Below are 21,374 nucleotides of genomic sequence, written 5' to 3'. Positions count from 1 at the left end.
TCTATTTCCCAATCCAACATTCTGAAAAAAAATGTCAAATGATAAATGTGACCAATTTATTCTCATTTTTGAATCAACCCAATTACTAATGCCTAATTCCAGATCCTATTTGTCTAAATTCTGATTCTTGGCTAGAAAACTTCCTCACTATTTCACTGTCCAACATTCTAAAAAAATGTTTCAATAAACACTTAACCAAGCTGATCTGCATAAGGCCTAACAAATACCCCAAAAAACCTCTCATCTGTCCATCTGCAAACCGACGAGAGCGAAGGCCATCTCCGAATAAGTCCCTTACTCTCCGACACCTCTAAAACCTCCAGCCGTGGCTTATACCTCCTCTCAACGCTGCACAGGAATGTCGAAGGATCACTGATCAGATCGCCCATCTCAAACCTTCCGGTGCCAAGCAGAAGCCTCTTGATCTCCCTGCACTTCTCCAACGAAGTGCAGATCACCAACGGCGACCTCCTGAACATCTCCACCACCTCACTCTCCGAGACCCCCAAATCCCGGAACCCCTGAATCTTCGCCTCCCAGCTCTCCTTCCTAAACGAGTCAATGGCGCGAATAGCAACACAAAAGTCTTGGTGTTCTGATCAACCCCCATTTCCTTCACCTTCTCCACCGCCTCTATCATCAACTCGTGCCTCAACAAGAGGCACCGAGGGAAATGTCGAAGCAAGATGCGTATGCCTTCCGTTGTAACACCACACTTCTTCAAGAAATCGACATTTGGGATGAAAAGCTTCTCCAAATCCACAGTCACATGCCACACGGATCACCTCACGAGATCCACGACTTCCGAATTGGATCCTAACAAGGCCTTCAGCGTGGAGAGCTGCGGGATTATCTTCTTCTCCGCGCTTGAGTGTATGATGGCGTTATTGCTCGACATTATCTTCGCGGTTTCTTCGGGCGGAAAGCCGAAGTCTTTGAAGATGTGGATCTTGAGCTTGACGCCGTCCTCGGCGCTGGCGGTGAGGATGCGGGGATCGGATTTCACGAGGCGCTGCAGCTGAGTGGTGGAGAAGGAGTTTTGTTTGAGGAATGTGAGGATCGAATCGGCTCTCTCGGGGCTTCTGAATCGGCTCAGCTTGGAGGAGACTGATGCGGCGATTTCGGGAGAGAAATCGTGCTTGTTTACCAAGACATCGTAAACCGCTGCGGCGGCGGAGTGCGGAGGTAGAGATAGAGTGATGAATTCCTGCGCACAAGGGCAATCATTGTGGCATAGAATTGGAGGTGGAGACGAAATTCCTATCGATTTACAGGAATGGAAATCCCTTGCTTAGAGAACTGAGGAATTTTAAATTGGGGATTGGGGTTCTTCACCAGCGCCGTGGAAGGGAATGCATACAAAATGATTTGTCATTTTTTTTAATCAGTACAAAAAAATTTAAAATTTGATGTTATAAACAATTCCATTTCTCTTTCATTTTAACGGCGCAAATTGTAATTGCATCATGTATTTTTAAAACATCGTGTCAACTCTATATCTCTATATAGCATACAAAAAATTTTAACATCAACAATTGCTTGACACAAATTTTCATTAGATAACTGCATAATTTAAAATACAACTTTTTGTATCAAAATATAAACAACAGCAAAATATTTTATGCAACTGATGTAATTCCCTAATTTTTAAGTATGATTTTAATTACATCCTTATTCTTAATTTTCCATATTTTATTAGCATTTTCCAATTTTATATTTTGGAGGAAGGAGAGGTCACTTGTTTTCTTGAACGTAATTTTTCATTTTCAAGCACGATTTCATTCTTGGTCATAGTTTTGATTTTATCATTTTTATAATTTGGAAAAAGGTGAGCTGAATTATTTTCTTAAAAACATACCGAGTGGAAATAAAACCGGAAAAAAATGATTTAAAGTATTTTGGACTCGAACATGTAAGCATGACAAAAAACATTTAATGTAAAAGCACATTACTAATTCCGACACATCAAATATTAGTATATCTGTCAGGAGACAATGACTCCACAAACTTAAATGATACTATATAACTGGCGTTCTAACCACAAGCCTGTACTTGATTTATCCAATGATTTAATCAAATAAAAGAAACAAAAAAAGAGTATTTGTTAAAGTCTAGCAAAAAAAAGCTTTAAACTGGGAAAAAATGGGATCAAACTGCAATGGTAACAGCAACCAACTGCAACACAGCTCCTAAAACCATTCATCAAAAAACCAGCATCAGCTTCTACAGCTATCAGCGACAATCGATCTACAACGGGTACCTCACAGCTACAGCCACAATCTCATGTGCTGTAACAGAGTAACCGATATCAGCACAGAGCGAGTAATGTACACAGCTAGTGAATCAAAAATATCCAAAGCACAATCTCGAAGAGCAAAATAAAGTGAAAAGCCAAGCAAGTTGACATCTTACCATCGTCGAGCAGTCTTAAAATGTGTGATGTTAGATATTAGTAGTACTATATTGGTAAGAAACCTCACCAATAATGACATACTCAGAGAGCTTGCAAACAAACCTTATATCATCACCATCACCATCACCAGCAAGAAATCATAACAATCAACAGCAATGTAAAAGCAGCACCGATACCTACAGCATCATCTAAAAACAGCATCAGTAGCTGCTGCATCATCGTTGCCAATCAGCAACTACCTCACGTTCACAAACTATAGAAGGCAAATAAAGACGTCATAAGAGTGAGATGTTCAATGGCACACATTCATATTAGGAATAAGAAATCTACCAGAGAAAGCTCAATCCACCTAAGAATGATAAAAGAGTTTAAAGACTGGTACCGAACCATTTATGTCTGGTGCAGAATCTAACATAAAACAACAAAACAAGTCTAGTACAACGCATAGGTATTCAAACGGATGACAAGATCTTTAGGGGAAGTATTGATCGCAACCACCATATGATGATAGGTCAAATTAAGAAAGCACATGCTGCCAATCCATTATTCCTGGAGGAAACAAAAAAAATGATCAAAATTGACAAAAATTATACAGAGACGAATAAAGTGCCACATGCAAGATACAGGGTGGGGAGAATACTTACATCAGCCTCATCATGTGGAGACGGGCTACGAGAATCACCGCGGCGGCCGCGAGGAGAGACACTCTTAGGGGTGGCAGATTTTTCAATTTTGGCATGACGCACATCAGGACTTCCATCCCTAGATAGAGGTGATTTGTTTGGGGAAGGAGATCTACGAGGAGTGAGACTCCTTCGAACAGGAGATGCACTAACATATCACAAAAAAGATAATAAGAAATAATATCAAACAGCAAAAAGCGGTTTCACATAGGCTATTAATATTTCTAAGAGTACCTTTCATAAGACCGACTTCGTCTACGTCTATCGCCATCATCATATTTTCCTCTACCACGTTCTCTGCGATAGCCAGGACTTGCACTGCGGCTTCGACTCCTGGACCGACTCCTGCTTCGATAGGAAGATTCCCTGTGCCTACCACGATAAGACTCACGCTCACTTCTTCCCCTACTTCTAGTTTCACTGCTCCTCCTGTAGTCCCGATCCCTGTCATCATACCTGAACATACACTTAATTTACTCACTAATAATTCTCATGAGCTAAAAATATTAACATTGGGAATAATGTAGCCATCAATAAATATTAGAAGGAGGACTACAAATTTTCTTTAAATAATTGACAATAAATTGCACATGGGAAAATAATAGTAAGACTTTAGTCAAGATACGATAACCAATAATAAAGGTTATAGTTAGAGAACAAATTGAAGCAGACCTAAGATCTTGCAAAAAATGAAATCATAAAAGAATGATAGCAAAACAGATCTATTCATCATTTATGAAATAAAATTTTATGCATTATAATATCAAAAAGAATAAAACAGTGGTAAAGTGGCATATATATGTGTTTAAGTGAAGAATACGTATACCAAATGACACATGACATGATTCAATTTGAAAGAGCACATGCAATAGTTATAAATGCAGAGATACCTTGGGCGTGGGCTGCGGCTTCTTGACCTGCCTTTAGACTTGTATACAGGTTCCTCAATTCTACCTTTATCACTGATCAAAACCATAAACATCCATCATATTTTCTTTTTTGCACAAGAATACAAACACACATTATATCATCTCAACAATGTAACGTCAAGGATTGGCTTCGATAGTGAAAACTTACATTCGTTCAGCATTGGGTCCATATTTAGCAAATTGAACCATTATTTCTCGCCCATCAACAACTCTTCCTGCAAGAAACAACGCATCAACTCATCATATTACAAAGCAATCATCACTATTCTGCAAGCTACTTCCCATTTTCTCCCCAACTCACCATCCAGCTTCTCAACTGCTTTTGCAGCCTCATCTTGATACTTATATCGCACAAATGCGAAACCCCTGGAGTCCCCAGTTCTGATTCAAAAGAATTCCATGAGTCAATAACAAAAACAAAACAAATTAGTGTAGAAGCTCAAAAGTTACTCTTACCAAATTAAAGCAAAGGATTACTTCAATTTTTTGCACAATTGAAATGTCTAATATATTCAGCACCACACACACAGGGATTCAAAACAAAAAATACGCACAAATTCAGACACCAAACAAAATTTCCCTGAGCATTACCTCCGGTCCCGAGGAATGAACACATCAACCACCTTGCCGTACTTATCAAACAGGGGGAACAAGTCATCAGCTGAAGTACCTGAATAATCCCAAAAATAAGCACAGAAATTAATCCAAGCGAACAAAATCAGCAACAAAAGAGAAACTAAAGAAAACGAGCTGGAGAGTGAGTACGGAAAGTGATGTTGAGGACGAGGAGAGAGAAGGTGTCTCTGATGTCCGGTGGCCCAGATCTCCCGAAATGCGACATTTCTTCGATCGGCGATGAAGAGAGAAGAATTAGGGTTTGAAATTTGGAGCCCTTTTTGAGGGAATTGGGAATCTTTCTGCTACTCCACTTTTAACGATAGATATAGAATTCGCTAGATCTTTTGTGGACCGTTTTGCCCTTGTGCCGAATTTAATTTTAAAATAAATATTAAATTAGTTGTCTTGTTTCAATACCTTATATAATAAAAAATCGCATATAACTTTCAAAATTTTTTATTTTTGCTTAAAATGTCCAAAGACTTTTTTGAGCCAAATTGTTCCTGAATTTTTTGAAGAAAAAAAATATGAAAATACCAAGAGCTATAATTTATAGACAATCTTCTAAGAATTTTAGGTCTAATTTCATCCATTTTTAACTATGAACTTTTTTTAATAATACTTTCATAAAACTGTAGTGATAAAGGTTACAAAACTGTAGTACTGTTATTACTAATCTTTAGCATGTCTTCTATAGTGATTTTACCATTTTTCATTATTTGTAAGTGTTTGTATAGACAATTTTTCTTGAGATTGCCTTCTATAGACAATAATTATCAAATTTGTTGTGAAGATAGTTCATACTACTTACTTCATTGTAATCAACTAAACAAGAGTAAATATTCCTCTTCCAGTTTATAGCAACAAATTTCAATTATATACAACAATCTTGTAACTGTTCATATAAGTATACTATACGGTGGTAATAATCAGAACAAATGGAGTAGAACGTCTCTCTCTAAAACAAGAGTAAGTTGCATTAGCATTTTTCCCCTATTAAAAATCCATGGTTAACACAATATTAGGAGTGGAACAACATCACTAACAACGCAAAAAACACATACTAGGAATAGTAATTAACAGTCATAGGAAATCAGATCAGACCAAGCAACTCCGATGTTTCCAATCTACGCATGAGCAATCAGAACACGAACATACTACACAATGTCGATGAGTCACTAATTCATACAAACTCATCAAGCATCTGCTTACAAAGTTTCATCTCTTTCTCCCCTCGACAAATACCTTCGTGATGTGTTCTTCGCCAATCACATCCCGATAAGGCCTAATAAACCTGTCAAAAAATCTAACATCTGTGAAGATAGCAACTGCTGAAAGAACTGGCCACTTACAATCAGATTCTTACTCTCCAAAAGTCTCAGAAATTGCATCCGCGGCTCAAGCCTCTTCTCGATAGTGTAGCCAAGTGCAACCGAACAAGCTACAATACTGGATGCACTGAACTTCCCAGTAGCAAGAAGAAACTCTATTTTGTTCTTCAGTTTGTGTCCAGATGCTGTAAAAACCTGAGGTTGCTTCCTAAACATTGTGACTATACCTTCATCAGAAAATCCCAACTCACGGAGAATTTGCAACTTGGCTTCCCACATCCCTTCGCTTGTATGATTAAAAACACCAACAGCTTCTATAAAAGCTAATGTAGTGTGAGGGATCCCAATTTCGATGGCCTTTTCTACAGATTTCATCATAGTATCTGACTTAACCAAGAAAGTTCTCGGAAGAATGTAGAGAAAGTGAAGGATGCGCTCCATTGGTACGCTACACCTCTTCAAGATTTCAACATTCGGAATTATGGTTTTCTCCAAATCGGCTAACAAAACCCAGGGGCATCTCTTCAAAAGTCTGGCCACACCGTCATTGGATCGGAGCAAGCCCTTCAGCATTGATAAATTGGGAATGATCTTGTTCGCCATACTTGAATGTAAAATCGCCTTATAACTGGAAATCATCTTGGCAATCTCCTCGGAAGAAAGCCCCAACTCATGGAACACCTTCAATCTGGATTTAATACCCTCAATAGTAAACCCTAGAACCCGAGGATTATGTATGACAAGTTTCTGCAGCTGATTAATCGTAAAGCTATTTTCTTAGAGGAATGAAAGCACTAAATCAGCTCTTTGGGTAAACGCGATGAAGCTAATGAAGCCAATTCAGGAGAAAATTGGTGTTTATTAATCAATAAATCGCAGATTTTAGGACTAGGGATTAGTGTTTTCACCCTCCGAGTGGAAAACCAGAGCACATTTGAATTGCAGAGAAATGGATTAGGGTTTATAAACAAACAGGAGAGATTCTTGCGTGCAATCGCAATCATGTTGAGAGAAACAACAGAAATGAAAAACGACTTGCCTGCAAAATCGAAGGACTCAAAGCTTCTGGAATGAGAGATTTAGGAGCGCCGTCACCATGGCAGAGAGTGAAGAAGCTCAGTTCCAAAGTGTCAAATTGATGAGTACCTAGTACCTAAACCAGAATCTTTTCAATCCCCAATTGTTCTAACATAATACTATCAAAACAGGATTGGTAACAAGGAATCAAAACGGTTTCTACCTATTCAGAAATATAGCAAAAGCGGATCATCATTAGAGAAGACATGAGTTAAGACAATGAAGATATCATTCCTTTTCTAAGAAATGAAATAAACTAGGTCGAGGGGTCGGAAGAGGTGGCGCGACGAACGTTTTTCCAGAGCTCAAGGGCGCCATTCCAAAAGGAGGCGGAGGCAACGCCCAGAGCCAGGGCCTGCGGGTAACTGGGCTTGTAATCGAGCTTCGTTTCGAGCTGGGCGACGCGAGCGTAGACGGCGTCCAGCTTGGCAGAAATCACTTGCGGAGAAGAATTGGAATCGTCGCGTTTGTTATTGGCAGAAATCATTCTGAAGAGAGCTCCCTGCAAATCCCCAATCACTTTAAGCGAAGCCTCCTGAGTCGACATCCCCTGCTTCTCGTAGTGCGTCACCAGCTCCTGAGGGCTCGGCATTTTCTTCTTCCTCGCCTTCTCACTGCCTCCCACTGGCGGTTGTATTTGCTGCGTCTGCTTCTCCATCAATTCGTCCTTCTTCTAAACCCTATCCCCAAAAATGAAATGAAGAAGATGGTTTTAGAAGATAAGGTTCAAAACAGTATTTACGGAGTACTTCTTTATGAAAAAAATAAAAGAGAAGAGATAAATGAAGAAGAGAGAGTAGACTGAATTACCCTTCATGGCCTTGAGAGTATTTTCGCCTAAAAAAATTTGAAACAGCGAAAAAATAGCTGAGATGATATTAAATCGTAGTTTATGGAACTCAAATGTTATTTTGAAATGTTACGGACCAAAAATGATACTTTGGCAAAGTTCGCGAACCAAAAAAGAGGTTTTCACTAGATAAAAACTTCAACTGTTTCATATACTACATGGTACTATAATAATCAAAGCAAATGGCAAGAATGTCTCTCTAGAAGAAAAGCAAGTTGAATTAGCATTTCCCACTCTAAATAGCCCAAGATTAACATAATATTGGGAGTGGATCAACATCACTTACAAGGCAGTAAACACAATTTACAGTCATAAGAAATGAGAAAAGATGCAGCAAAAGTATAACTGATCAGAACAAGCAACACCAAAGTTTCTAATCTCAGGATGAGCAATCTGGACAAGAACAGGAAGACGCTGCACAATGTCACGGCTTTCAGCAGAAACACCACCAGACATGTTGAGCAATAAAAGCAGAAACACCACCAAACAGCAGAATGGTTCTAACCTCCTTAGTTTACCTAACCATTGCTACTTGAAATACACCTTTGTGATGTGTTCTTTGGTAATCTCATCACCATAAGGCCTAATAAGAAACTAAACATCTATTCACCTTTTACTTAACCTATTAACTATTACTTCAAACTGAGCTCTGCTCTGCAAGCATTTGCTTACAACTTCAACTCTTTTTTTTCCTGTGACAAATTTCTTGATGATGCACTCTTCGCCAATCTCATCATAATAAGGCCTAATGAATTTATCAAAAAACATATAATCCGTAAATGAAGAAACTACTGAAAGACTAGGCTACTTTTCAATCAAATTCCTACTCTCCAAAAGTCTCAAAATTTGCATCCGTGGCTCAAGCCTCTTCTCGATACTGCACCCAAGTGCTGCCAGACAAGCTACAATACTGGCTATATTAAACTTCCCAGTAGCAAGAAGAAACTCTATTTTTTTCTTCAAATTGTTTCCAGATGCTGAAAAAGTAATATGGTGCTTCCTAAACATTGAGACTATACCATTATCAGAAAATCCCAAATCACGGAGTGTTTGCAACTTTACTTCCCACATCCCTTCGCTTGTATAATTAAAAACCTCAACGGCATAAACAAAAGCAATTGAAGTGAGAGGCACTCCAATTTCAATGGCCTTTTCAACAGATTTCATCACAGTATCCGACTTAACCAAGAAAGTTCTTGGGCGAATGTAGAGCAAGTGAAGGATGCGCTCCATTGGCATACTACACTTCTTCAAGATTTACACCTTTGGCATTAATGTTTTCTCCAAATCGTCTAAAAAAGCCCGGGGGCATCTCTTCACAAGTCTGGCCACATCATCATTGGATCCCACCAAGCCCTTGAGCATCAATAAATTGGGAATGATCTTGTTCGCCATACTTGAATGTAAAATCGCCTTACAATCTCCACGGAAGAAAGCCCCAAATCTTGGAACACCTTGAATCTGGATTTAATATCCTCAATAGTAAACCTAGAACCCGAGGATTATATACGACAAGTTTCTGCAGCTGAATAGTCGTAAAGCGATTCTCTTTAAGGAATGAAAGCACTGAATCAGCTCTTTGGGGATCTCTAAATTTAGGTAAATGCGATGTAGCTAGTGAAGCCAATTCAGGAGAAAATTGGTGTTTATTGACCAAAACATCGCAGATTTCAGGGCTAGGGATCAGTGTTTTCAGCCTCCAAGTGGAAAACGAGAGCACATTTGAGTTGAAGAGAAACGAATTAGGGTTTATAAACAAACAGGAGAGATTCTTGCGTGCAATTGCAATCATGTTGAGAGAAACGAAAACGAAAACAACTTACTTTATGCAAAATCAAGGGACTCGAAGCTACTGGAATTAGGATTTTTGAAGTAGCGCCGTCGCCATGGCAGAGTGAAGAAGCTCAGTTTCAGTTTCAATTTCAATCAATAAAAAAATAAAGGGATTTATATATAAATAATTTTCTTATTTCTCTTTTATCACACGATAAATTTGAATATAAACGACGCCTCACACAATTTATATACTCTCGTCCACAAATAACTGAATAAGATAGAATTGTAGTACTTTGTAGTTATAATAATTCAACTATTTTTTGTATATGTCACTCTGCTTTATCAAATTTGTATTAAAATTCGAACTACTTCTCAAAAAACCATCTACGTAGATACAAAATCCAAACTGAACCTTCACCTATTCGTGTACGAACAGGTCGTCCAATGGCCCCATTGTCATTCATCCATTTTAATCGGTGCTTTTTGGAGTTGTAACTTGTAACCTTACTTTCTCGACCAAATCAATGATTATGTACAAACTTTGTCCAATTGCTCTGTAAAATCAATTGAGGTGGGATATTAATGGATGGTTCTTAGAAGACAGTTGGGTGCCCGAACAGCACTGGACTAAAGAGTCTTGTGCGATGTCAGAGGCGACGATGGCCCCGTACATCATAAACAAAATGGCACAAAAATCTTTTACATATCTCTCACTCTTTGTATGATGTTCAATGAATAAGAGATATGTACATAAAACTCCAACCAGGTTGATAGACTTGTGTTGTTTAGAAAAGGAATAACTTTGAAAACTCACTAACCATAACATAGAGAGACTTAGAGAAGCTAACAACAAATGAAGATTAGAGATTAGTATTACTAACATAAACCAATTCAGAAAGAGGAATTACTACTACTATATAACAGTTAATCCAAGATTAACACAATATTAGGAGTAGAAATACTTCACTAACAAGGCAATAAACACAATTACTGTCAGAACAAGCAACACCTGTGTTTCTAATCTCAGGACGAGCAATCAGAAAAAGAACAAGAAGACGCAACACAATGTCACTAATTTGAGCAGAAACGCAACAAAACATGTCGGACGAGTGTAGAGCAAGTGAAGGATGTGCTCCATTGGTATGCTACATCCCTTCAAAATCTCCACATTTGGCATTAAGGTTTTCTCCAAATTGATTCAGAAAAACCGGGGGCATCTCTTCACAAGTCTGGCCACATCATCATTAGATCTCACCAAGCCCTGGAGCATCAATTAATTGGGAATGATCTTGTTCCCCATACTTGAATGTAATAAAAGCAGAAACACCACCAAACAGCAGAATGATTCTCACCTCCTTAGTTTCCCTTAACATTGCTACTTGAAATACATCTTTCCGATGTGTTCTTTAGTAAACTCATCGCCATAAGGCCTAATAAGAAACTAAACATCTATTCACCTTTCACTTAACCTATTTACTATTACTTCAAATTGAGTTCCGCACGCATTTGCTTCCATCTTCTACTCTTTTTTTCCTTTGACAAATTTCATGATGATGCGCTCTTCTCCAATCTCGTCATAATAAGGCCTAATGAATTTATCAAAAAACATATAATCTGTAAACGAAGAAATTCCTGAAAGGCTAGGCCACTTTTCAATCAGATTCTTACTCTCCAAAAGTCTCAGAATTTGTATCCGCGGCTCAAGCCGCTTCTCAATATTGTAGCCAAGTGCTACCGGACAAGCTACAATACTGGATGCACTGAACTTCCCAGTAGCAAGAAGAAACTCTATTTTGTTCTTCAGTTTGTGTCCAGATGCTGTAAAAACCTGAGGTTGCTTCCTAAACATTGTGACTATACCTTCATCAGAAAATCCCAAATCACGGAGAATTTGCAACTTGACTTCCCACATCCTTTCGCTTGTATGATTAAAAATACCAACAGCTTGGATAAAAGCTAATGTAGTGTGAGGGATCCCAATTTCGATGGCCTTTTCTACAGATTTCATCATAGTATCCGACTTAACCAAGAAAATTCTCGGAAGAATGTAGAGAAAGTGAAGGATGCGCTCCATTGGTACGCTACACCTCTTCAAGATTTCGACATTCGGCATTAAGGTTTTCTCCAAATCGGCTAACAAAACCCAGGAGCATCTCTTCAAAAGTCTGGCCACACCATCATTGGATCCGAGCAAGCCCTTCAGCGTTGATAAATTGGGGATGATCTTGTTCGCCATACTTGAATATAAAATCGCCTTATAACTAGAAATCATCTTGGCAATCTCCTCGGAAGAAAGCCCCAACTCATGGAACACCTTCAATCTGGATTTAATACCCTCAATAGTAAACCCTAGAACCCGGGGATTATGTATGACAAGTTTCTGCAGCTGATTAATCGTAAAGCTATTCTCTTTGAGGAATGAAAGCACTAAATCAGCTCTTTGGGGATCTCTATATTTCGGTAAACGCGATGAAGCTAATGAAGCCAATTCAGGAGAAAATTGGTGTTTATTAATCAATAAATCGCAGATTTTACGGCTAGGGATTAGTGTTTTCACACTCCGAGTGGAAAACCAGAGCACATTTGAATTGCAGAAAAATGAATTAGGGTTTATAAACAAATAGGAGAGATTCTTGCGTGCAATTGCAATCATGTTGAGAGAAACAGCAGAAATGAAAACTAATTGCCTGGAAAATCGGAAGACTCAAAGCTTCTGGAGTGAGAGATTTAGAAGGAGCGCCGTCGCCATGGCAGAGAGTGAAGAAGCTCAGTTCCAAAGTGCCATTTTGATTAAGAAAAAATACATTCAAAATATTTATTTAAGTATTTCTTTTATTTTTTTTGCCCTACTACTTTAATATTACTACGATAATAAAATTTACTTAATTATCCGTGGAAACAAATTGTAGATTTTGTATATTTGAAAATTTCAACTAATTTCAAACTATAATCTAAAATTTCACATATTTTTCATATATATTTTAAACTTTCGAACATTGTTTATTTATGCCACAACAACCATGCATGATTATGTCTCACTCCAATCCATAATAATTGGAGCATTTAATTTGGAGACGAAGATTGAAATATAAAATAAAATAGAAGAAAGAATAAAGTAGAAAAGTTGTAAAATAACAAAATAATTGAGATAATAAAGTAAGAGAATGAAGCAAAGAGAGTTATGAGAGTGCAAAGCTACATTCATCCGTCTAAATTGATGAGTAGCTAGTACCTAAACCAGAATCTTTTCAATCCCTAATTGTTCTAACATAATACTATCAAAACAGGATCGGTAACAAGGAATCAAAATGGTTTCTACCTATTCAGAAATATAGCAAAAGCGGATCATCATTAGAGAAGACATGAGTTAAGACAATGAAGATATCATTCCTTTTCTAAGAAATGAAATAAACTAGGTCGAGGGGTCGGAAGAGGTGGCGCGACGAACGTTTTTCCAGAGCTCAAGGGCGCCATTCCAAAGGGAGGCGGAGGCAACGCCCAGAGCCAGGGCCTGCGGGTAACTTGGCTTGTAATCGAGCTTCGTTTCGAGCTGGACGACGCGAGCGTAGACGGCGTCCAGCTTGGCAGAAATCGCTTGCGGAGAAGAATTGGAATCGTCGCGTTTGTTATTGGCAGAAATCATTCTGAAGAGAGCTCCCTGCAAATCCCCAATCACTTTAAGCGAAGCCTCCTGAGTCGACATCCCCTGCTTCTCGTAGTGCGTCACCAGCTCCTGAGGGCTCGGCATTTTCTTCTTCCTCGCCTTCTCACTGCCTCCCACTGGCGGTTGTATTTGCTGCTTCTGCTTCTCCATCAATTCGTCCTTCTTCTAAACCCTATCCCCAAAAATGAAATGAAGAAGATGGTTTTAGAAGATAAGGTTCAAAACAGTATTTACGGAGTACTTCTTTATGAATAAAATAAAAGAGAAGAGATAAATGAAGAAGAGAGAGTAGACAGAATTACCCTTCATGGCCTTGAGGATATTTTCGCCTAAAAAAATTTGAAACAGCGAAAAAATAGCTGAGATGATATTAAATCTTAGTTTATGGAACACAAATGTTATTTTGAAATGTTACGGACCAAAAATGATACCTTGGCAAAGTTCGCGAACAAAAGGAGAGGTTTTCACTAGATAAAAACTTCAACTGTTTCATATACTACATGGTACTATAATAATCAAAGCAAATGGCAAGAATGTCTCTCTAGAAGAAAAGCAAGTTACATTAGCATTTCCCACTCTAAATAGCCCAAGATTAACACAATATTGGGAGTGGATCAACATCACTTACAAGGCAGTAAACACAATTTACAGTCATAAGAAATGAGAAAAGATGCAGCAAAAGTATAACTGATCAGAACAAGCAACACCAAAGTTTCTAATCTCAGGACGAGCAATCTGGACAAGAACAGGAAGATGCTGCACAATGTCACGGCTTTCAGCAGAAACACCACCAGACATGTTGAGCAATAAAAGCAGAAACACCACCAAACAGCAGAATGGTTCTAACCTCCTTAGTTTACCTAACCATTGCTACTTGAAATACACCTTTGTGATGTGTTCTTTGGTAATCTCATCACCATAAGGCCTAATAAGAAACTAAACATCTATTCACCTTTTACTTAACCTATTAACTATTACTTCAAACTGAGCTCTGCTCTGCAAGCATTTGCTTACAACTTCAACTCTTTTTTTTTTCCTATGACAAATTTCTAGATGATGCACTCTTCGCCAATCTCATCATAATAAGGCCTAATGAATTTATCAAAAAACATATAATCCGTAAATGAAGAAACTATTGAAAGACTAGGCTACTTTCAATCAAATTCCTACTCTCCAAAAGTCTCAAAATTTGCATCCGTGGCTCAAGCCTCTTCTCGATACTGCACCCAAGTGCTGCCAGACATGCTAAAATACTGGCTATATTAAACTTCCCAGTAGCAAGAAGAAACTCTATTTTTTTCTTCAAATTGTTTCCAGATGCTGAAAAAGTAATATGGTGCTTCCTAAACATTGGGACTATACCATTATCAGAAAATCCCAAATCACGGAGTGTTTGCAACTTGACTTCCCACATCCCTTCGCTTGTATAATTAAAAACCTCAACGGCATAAACAAAAGCAATTGAAGTGAGAGGCACCCCAATTTCAATGGCCTTTTCAATAGATTTCATCTAAGTATCCGACTTAACCAAGAAAGTTCTTGGGCGAATGTAGAGCAAGTGAAGGATGCGCTCCATTGGTATACTACACTTCTTCAAGATTTACACATTTGGCATTAATGTTTTCTCCAAATCGGCTAAAAAAGCCTGGGGGCATCTCTTCACAAGTCTGGCCACATCATCATTGGATCCCAATAAGCCCTGGAGCATCCATATATTGGGAATGATCTTGTTGGCCATACTTGAATTTATAATCGACTTATTACTAGAAATCATATTGGCAATCTCCTCGGAAGAAAGCCCCAACTCATGGAACACCTTCAATCTGGATTTCAAACACCCAATAGTAAACCCTAGAACCTGAGGATTAGATATGACAAGTTTCTGCAGCTGAGTAGTCGTAAAGCTATTCTCTTTGAGGAATGATAGCACTAAATCAGCTCTTTGGGGATCTCTAAAATTACGTAAACGCGATGATGCAAATGAAGCCAATTCAGGAGAAAATTGGTGTTTATTGACTAAAACATCGCAGATTTCAGGGACAGGGATTAGTCTTTTAAGCTTCCAAGTGGAAAAGAGGTTGATTGAGAGGACATTTGAGTTGCAGGAAGAGGAATTAGGTTTAATAAACAAACAGGAGATAAATTTGCGTGGAATTGCAATCATGTTGAGAGGAAAACGACTTGCCTGCAAAGTCGAAGCTACTGGAATTAGGGATTTTGAAGGAGCGCCGTCGCCATGGAAGAGTGCGAAGAAGCTCAGTTTCTTATTTTTCTTCTTTGTAGGAAATGAGAAAAAGCGATTTAGAAAAAAAAATTGTTCCGAATAATTAAACATAATATATTATTAATAAAAATTTACCAGTTGTGTCGAGTACTCTCCCTCATTTCCATTCAAGATTACAACTTTTCATATTTTGTTTATTCCAGATAAGATAGTCACTTTCCAATTTTAGAATTAACCTTCTATTTCCTCTCTTCTCATTAAAATATTCAACTATATTTTTGCATATCTACTTTATTTCACCTAACAACATTTTTCAAAATCTCGTGTCATTCAAGAATGTGGTCATCTTGAATGAGACGGATGGAGTTACCACATTCTTGAATGGGATGGAGGGAGTATATCTTATTGAATTAGTATTTTCTTGAATGGGATGGAGGGAGTATATCTTATTGAATTAGCATTTTTTTTATTTGGATGTAGTGATATTTATAAGGTACATTCTTATTTTGGATGTAGTGATATTTATAAGGTACATTCACCTATTGATATGTACGTCTATGGACCCATTGTGATTTATCTATGTAGTCAATAGACTGTGTGCTTTTCTAGTGGTTGCCCTAGTTTCTTGAACAAAGTTGTACGAGACGCATTATTTCCTCCATCGATGATCATGCTACAGACACGAACTTTGTCAAAGTATCACTTTAGGTCCGTGAACTTTGAAAATATCATTTGAGGTTCACCAACTATAGATTAATATCATTTGAAGTACTTTTTACTATTTCTAAGTTTTTTTGGATGAAAATATCTTCAATACCTTAAAGTGTATATATTTTTAATAAATTTATCATATACTCATATTTTTTTTATAAATATCTTTACAATATATTTTTGACAAATTTTCTAAATATAATTTGACCTTAAATATTATCACTTAATTTTGTGACATGCAAGTAAAATTGCTTCTTCAATTTTTTATATTAATTTTTTTAAAATGAATAAAGAACTTTTCTTTAATAATAAAAAATTAAATAAAAATCTTTTCGTGCATGTCATAAAATTAAATAATAATATTGAAGGTCAAATTATATTTAGAAAATTTGTCAAAAATATATTATAAAGATATTTATAAAAAATATGAGTATATGATAAATTTATTAAAAATATACACCCTTTAAAGTATTGAGGGTATTTTCGTTCAAAAAAACTTGGAAATAGTAAAAAGTACTTCAAATGATATTAACTCATAGTTGGTGGACCTTAAATGATATTTTTAAAGTTCACGGGACCTAAAATGATACTTTGGTAAAGTTCGTGGACCAAAAAAGATGTTCCCTCTTGTTATTAACATGGGGCTGGGTGTGGAAGATGGCCACATGTTGCTCTTTGTATCGTTGTCATGGATTTGGATGTTCAAAGCCCCTTGTGGCCAATAGGAGGGATGAGATCGACGACTCTATTGTTGTGGGTGTAATTGTATAGCAAGATTGCGCGAGGGGTCAACCACGAGGTCAAATCGGTTGATATGGTACATTAATGTAGGTGTTGATATGAAGGGGTGTAATCTATACTAATTTAAAGTGTCAGTTGGATGGAAAGTAAATATTGCCCTTTTAGGTGGGAAACTGTAAAGCCATTTTGTTTGTCCTTTTGTCATTTTGAGAAATGACATCCATTGGATAAAAAAACAGCTCTTATGGAGCAATAGTGGCTTCTCCAATAGTCCAATCAAATGCAAACTTGTTGAAGAAGATTTGAAACACTTTTAAACATTTTGTGGACTAATTTTGTGATTGCAGTATAACATCCTAGATCTTACCTACTATGCTTTCTACCGACTGTTTGAATTCAAGTGGAGCTGCTGCTCGCGGCGCGGAGTAGGGGCTGGCACGAGAACTGGCACAGGGCCCCGCCTGAGAAGGCGGAGGAGCCGCGTATCCCCTGAGAGAGAGCACGCGTCGCCAGATGTAACGACTCGCTAAGCCGATATTATTATAAACTATATTATTAGCTTGATTGTCTATATAAGTGACTTTTATGCGACTAAATACGAGCTACGATAGATTTTCGTTGTTTGTTTTGACGTTAGGCAAGTAAATAGAACACGTAAAAATAGTACACCTATAAGAATATAATAAAGTCTCATAATCAAAATTTTTATGTCCGATACTTTCAACAAAAATCCAACAAAATCTAATTTATACATCATGCGTTGTAAGAAAATCGGGTGCTTCAACACTGACAGCCACGAACTTGAACCGATCATACCTACACCAAATTAAATGAACAAGTGAATAAATACTCAAATAGTTACTTTAATAAACAAATAAAATAAAAATTAAAAAAAAAAGACAAAAAAAAGAGAGAGGGCAGATCCAAGGAATCGTTTTTTTTCAGACACAACATTAAATGTTGCATTTAATTAAAGTAGGCAAATCTTATCCCATCCTTGTATACATATGTGTAGATATAAACAATCACTTTCTCCCACCCTCATCACAATCAAGCTTTACAAAGCTTCCACATAGAATAGAGGAGGGAGAGTTGCAGATAATTGTAGGATCAAGTCCTCAATCCAACAACACTTTTTCACCATAAAAAAGGTAAACTCCAAGAACCCCTTCTCTTTACACATACGAATCATGCATACATCTTAAATCTAGAATCTGCCTAAGTGACACCAACAATACCAAGAAGTAGGCATGATCCATAATATCCAAGTTCGTCAAATTCAGTAAATACAAAAACTAAAATCCTACCACTTAAATTAACTAGAGAGAATGGAAAAAAAAGAGAAAACTTATCTCTAGAATAAGAATCTGTCGGATTTCCGGCAATGGGTCTTTGGCAGCCCGGAGACGACGAGGACAGCCCCACACCCCAATACGTCACTAATTTCACAACCTTTACAAATTAAATTCCAAAACTTTAGATATAAGATTATAAATTCTTAGAAATTGAAAAAAATGGGAAGAACAATAAATCAATCCTTACCTTTCGGGAATCCGGCGAGGAGGCGGCGACTGTGGTGGCTTCGGGGAGCTGCTCCGGCATTGCGAGGCGTGGAGAAGAAGCGGCGGAGCCGCCGCCTGTGCATGCACAGTGGCGGCGGCGGCAGATTCGGGGGAAGGGGGGCTGAGGCGGTGGAGCAGCGATGATGCGATGGCGGTGGAAATCGAGAGAGGGAGGTGGAGGGCCCGACGGCGAGCCGCCGCGCGTACAGCAGCGGCGGCGGCGGCGTGAGCATAGCCGAGAGAGAGAGAGAAGAGGGAGGAGACGTCGGCGGACGGTGGTGCTGAGGATGGCGACGGCAGGCGGCGGCGGAACGAGAGAAAGACGGTGAGGATGGCGGCGCGACGGTGAAGAGAGAAGAGAAGAGAGAGAGGGATAGGAGAGGGTGAGAGACGAGAGGAAGGAGAGGGACGTCGCCGGAGCGTCGGCGCTGGCAGGGCGGCGGATCGGTGACGAGAGAGAGGAGAGAAAGAGGTTGTTTCGTTCATTTGGTGAATGAAAAGAGGGAGGAAGAAGACTTAGGTTACATAGGGCTTCTTTTTTTGGGCCTAAGTTTTGGGCTAGTGAATTAAACTGTTTGGGCCATTAAAATAATTAGCATTAGGCTATGCAAAATAAATCCGAGCCCAATCTCCTTCAAATTAATTTTGGGGCTGCAATACATAGAGAATGTGAGGCCCTTTTCGAATCTAAATTTTTGTTTGGGCTTCATAATTAAATTGGAGATATAAGGTGGGGGAATAATTAAGTTTTGGGTCGATAATTTAATGGTGAGGAATATTTAATTAATCCCGGAATATTTTGGAGGATGAATAATTTTATCCTAAGTCCGAAATAAATATATTTTCGAAGGGAAATGGTCGCGATAATTTAATTATGTACTTTTCTAATTTTGGAATTTTAATTCGACATCGTGGTCGAAAATACAAGGAGCCAACGGAGAAATTATGGGCGTAAGCGGCCGACCGGCATTGCCCCGCGACGCCTCGGGCGGCCACTAAGGAAATAGAAAGAAAGAGGGAGACGACGTTCTCAACTCACAGAAATAAAGAAGTGCTATTAATTAAATTTCCCAATTTAATTAATATGCAAGTTTCTAAAATTTTCTAACGGTGAACAAATGATAAAAGAAATAAAGTAGGGGCATGCATTCCTATAAGTATGTGAATTTCTCGAGTCTTATTAGTACTTTGTTTATTTTCAAAAGGCTATCTCCGTGAGTTAAGGGTAGAGTCAGGAAAATTCAAGTTAAGGAAACTAAGCGATCAAGGTGAGCTTTCCTATACTAAAAATACAAATCGTATTTTATGAAAACACGAACACATGTTCATGATTTTTAAAGATGTTGTCTTGCCATAAATGTTTTTGTGTATGATGCCTATCTGTTGGCTACGACCAAGTGAATTATGAATGATGATATATGTGAATCGAATTCGGGTCCCAGTGAGGGTGGTGTCCCCGCTCGGAATAGTGTACACAAGCTACCTCTGACATGTTGGGCAGAACAGGTGACCGAGGAAGGTGGCCACCTTCCCGGCACAATGATACCTCTGACATGATGGGCAGGGAAGGTGACCGTGCGAGAACACCATCTCGACGGCACAATGTGATCAGATATGGCTAAGTACAAGAAAAAGGGCCCAATGTGAATATTTTTAGTAAGCTCGGGTTCTTTTCAACAACACCCCGAGTGTTACTGTGATGATGGCTTGACAATATTTTCAAATGTATATGTGTAATTTTCGGCAATGTGTTCACTGAGTACTTTTTGTACTCAGCCCTGCATATATTTCTAAATGTGCAGGTTGAGCAGCGAAGTGGTGGAGGAAGTGCTATTGAGACAATACATTTAATTCAGTCAGATTTTGACTCTCGGAGGTTCATGTCTTCATACATGGAACCGCGTTCATTTGCTTCCGTTGTGCATCTTAAAAGACTCAAGTCTATTTTGTTCAAAACTCTGATTTTATTTCGAGCTATTCCCATTTGTTTCGAGCTATGGTCGATTTCTGTTTTCCCCTTTCTTCCCCGCTTCTTTAATCCCTCTCTAGTAGCGATCAACCGTGTTTTCTATCCTTAGAAAATGCGGTCGTGACACCAGAGACGACAGCTCACCAGGCAGCGACGCCGTGGAAGAGGCGACGGCTCCTCTCCACCACTTATTTCGTCAGAAGGAAGGAAAGCCACTCCGGGCGTGAGTTCGCCAGAGAGGGGGAGTGATGGCGGCGACTTCTCCGGAGAAGCCGTGAGGAAGCGGCGCCGCTGATTCTTAAAGAAACTAGGGATTTCAATTTTCAGATTTTGGGAATGGGAATGGGAATGGAAGAGAAAGGGAAAGAGTCACAGTGGAGGGGGAGTATATTTGGAATTGGGCCACTTAATGAAATTGGGTCAATAAATTAGGAAGAGAAAGAGAGAGAGAGTCACGATGGAGGGGGAATATATTTGGAATTGGGCCACTTAATGAAATTGGCCCAATAAATTAGAATTGAGTTGACTTTGATTTAGTTATATTTCTATCTTTTAGACTTTCTAAAATTTTGAAATATGTACATATTAAATTTAAATTTGGCTAAACTAAAATAATTATAAAAAGTGAAGTTAAATTAATATTATTATTAAACAAAGAACAATATTGCATCACAAGAACATTTTTATTAATACGAACACATGTTATGAGTTAGTTTCGTGATGTTAGATCATATACTTGATGTTACTTCTACTCCAGAGGGAAGACAAAATTTTGAAGTCTTTTTTACTAAGTAATTAATTTCATAGTATATAGTTAAAATTTTGA

The 21,374-nt window shown here is 38.3% G+C and overlaps 5 protein-coding genes across 14 annotated transcripts; all 5 read right to left on the bottom strand.

The window, feature by feature from the left end:
• Nucleotides 1–191: 191 nt before the first annotated feature.
• Nucleotides 192–2,632, bottom strand: LOC121765606. The gene is made up of 5 exons (XM_042161810.1): nt 2,541–2,632; nt 2,261–2,335; nt 2,177–2,189; nt 786–1,207; nt 192–549 (listed from the first exon to the last, which is right to left on the bottom strand). Exons 1-5 carry the CDS (start codon nt 2,630–2,632, stop codon nt 192–194), a joined length of 960 nt encoding a protein of 319 aa, XP_042017744.1.
• Nucleotides 1,932–4,948, bottom strand: LOC121765334 (serine/arginine-rich splicing factor SC35-like). 3 transcript variants are annotated; one of them, XR_006042821.1, is made up of 9 exons: nt 4,791–4,948; nt 4,617–4,695; nt 4,327–4,406; nt 4,174–4,240; nt 3,987–4,058; nt 3,331–3,552; nt 3,058–3,244; nt 2,413–2,962; nt 1,932–2,288 (listed from the first exon to the last, which is right to left on the bottom strand). XR_006042821.1 is itself a non-coding variant. In XM_042161443.1 (8 exons), exons 1-8 carry the CDS (start codon nt 4,864–4,866, stop codon nt 2,957–2,959), a joined length of 789 nt encoding a protein of 262 aa, XP_042017377.1. In that variant the 5' UTR covers nt 4,867–4,948; the 3' UTR covers nt 1,932–2,956. The 3 variants fall into 3 exon arrangements, 1 of the variants encoding a protein (XP_042017377.1); XR_006042822.1 differs by having other exon boundaries at nt 2,516–2,962; XM_042161443.1 differs by having other exon boundaries at nt 1,932–2,962.
• Nucleotides 4,949–5,594: 646 nt separating this feature from the next.
• LOC121765605 lies at nt 5,595–7,709 on the bottom strand. Its single transcript, XM_042161809.1, has 3 exons — nt 7,344–7,709; nt 7,014–7,127; nt 5,595–6,727 (listed from the first exon to the last, which is right to left on the bottom strand). The coding sequence occupies exons 1-3, from the start codon at nt 7,707–7,709 to the stop codon at nt 5,912–5,914; spliced, it is 1,296 nt and encodes a 431-aa protein (XP_042017743.1). The 3' UTR covers nt 5,595–5,911.
• Nucleotides 7,226–12,471, bottom strand: LOC121765146. Of its 7 annotated transcripts, none has more exons than XM_042161181.1 (3): nt 8,921–12,471; nt 7,862–7,888; nt 7,226–7,731 (listed from the first exon to the last, which is right to left on the bottom strand). In XM_042161181.1, exon 1 carries the CDS (start codon nt 12,328–12,330, stop codon nt 11,197–11,199), a length of 1,134 nt encoding a protein of 377 aa, XP_042017115.1. In that variant the 5' UTR covers nt 12,331–12,471; the 3' UTR covers nt 7,226–7,731; nt 7,862–7,888; nt 8,921–11,196. The 7 variants fall into 7 exon arrangements, with proteins under 7 accessions (XP_042017115.1, XP_042017117.1, XP_042017113.1 ...); XM_042161183.1 differs by having other exon boundaries at nt 9,725–12,471; XM_042161179.1 differs by having other exon boundaries at nt 7,862–12,471.
• Nucleotides 12,472–12,804: 333 nt separating this feature from the next.
• On the bottom strand, nt 12,805–15,634 carry LOC121765147. 2 transcript variants are annotated; one of them, XR_006042738.1, is made up of 2 exons: nt 13,644–15,634; nt 12,805–13,513 (listed from the first exon to the last, which is right to left on the bottom strand). XR_006042738.1 is itself a non-coding variant. In XM_042161184.1 (2 exons), exon 2 carries the CDS (start codon nt 13,489–13,491, stop codon nt 13,090–13,092), a length of 402 nt encoding a protein of 133 aa, XP_042017118.1. In that variant the 5' UTR covers nt 13,492–13,513; nt 15,527–15,634; the 3' UTR covers nt 12,805–13,089. The 2 variants fall into 2 exon arrangements, 1 of the variants encoding a protein (XP_042017118.1); XM_042161184.1 differs by having other exon boundaries at nt 15,527–15,634.
• Between the last annotated feature and the right edge of the window lie 5,740 nt (nt 15,635–21,374).

The sequence above is a fragment of the Salvia splendens genome, chromosome 14 (assembly GCF_004379255.2).
Source record: "Salvia splendens isolate huo1 chromosome 14, SspV2, whole genome shotgun sequence".
NCBI lineage: Eukaryota > Viridiplantae > Streptophyta > Magnoliopsida > Lamiales > Lamiaceae > Salvia > Salvia splendens.
This window is presented reverse-complemented; position numbering and strand designations above follow the sequence as displayed.

Bases quoted from the DNA above. Each gene is read 5' to 3' on its own strand.
- LOC121765147 (XM_042161184.1), bottom strand. From the start codon at position 13,491: ATGGAGAAGCAGAAGCAGCAAATACAACCGCCAGTGGGAGGCAGTGAG.
- LOC121765606 (XM_042161810.1), bottom strand. From the start codon at position 2,632: ATGATGCAGCAGCTACTGATGCTGTTTTTAGATGATGCTGTAGGTATC. The intron at 2,336-2,540 runs GTGATGGTGATG...TTGATTCACTAG, and splicing joins ATTGTTATGATTTCTTGCTG to CTGTGTACATTACTCGCTCT. The intron at 550-785 runs GTGATCCGTGTG...TGACTCGTTTAG, and splicing joins GAAGTCGTGGATCTCGTGAG to GAAGGAGAGCTGGGAGGCGA.
- LOC121765146 (XM_042161179.1), bottom strand. From the start codon at position 12,330: ATGATTGCAATTGCACGCAAGAATCTCTCCTATTTGTTTATAAACCCT.
- LOC121765605 (XM_042161809.1), bottom strand. From the start codon at position 7,709: ATGGAGAAGCAGACGCAGCAAATACAACCGCCAGTGGGAGGCAGTGAG. The intron at 7,128-7,343 runs GTTCGTCGCGCC...ATTCTGGTTTAG, and splicing joins CCCTTGAGCTCTGGAAAAAC to GTACTAGGTACTCATCAATT. The intron at 6,728-7,013 runs GCAAGTCGTTTT...ACGATTAATCAG, and splicing joins TGAGTCCTTCGATTTTGCAG to CTGCAGAAACTTGTCATACA.
- LOC121765334 (XM_042161443.1), bottom strand. From the start codon at position 4,866: ATGTCGCATTTCGGGAGATCTGGGCCACCGGACATCAGAGACACCTTC. The intron at 4,696-4,790 runs GTACTCACTCTC...GGGATTATTCAG, and splicing joins CGTCCTCAACATCACTTTCC to GTACTTCAGCTGATGACTTG. The intron at 3,245-3,330 runs GTACTCTTAGAA...GTGATATGTTAG, and splicing joins CGAAGTCGGTCTTATGAAAG to TGCATCTCCTGTTCGAAGGA.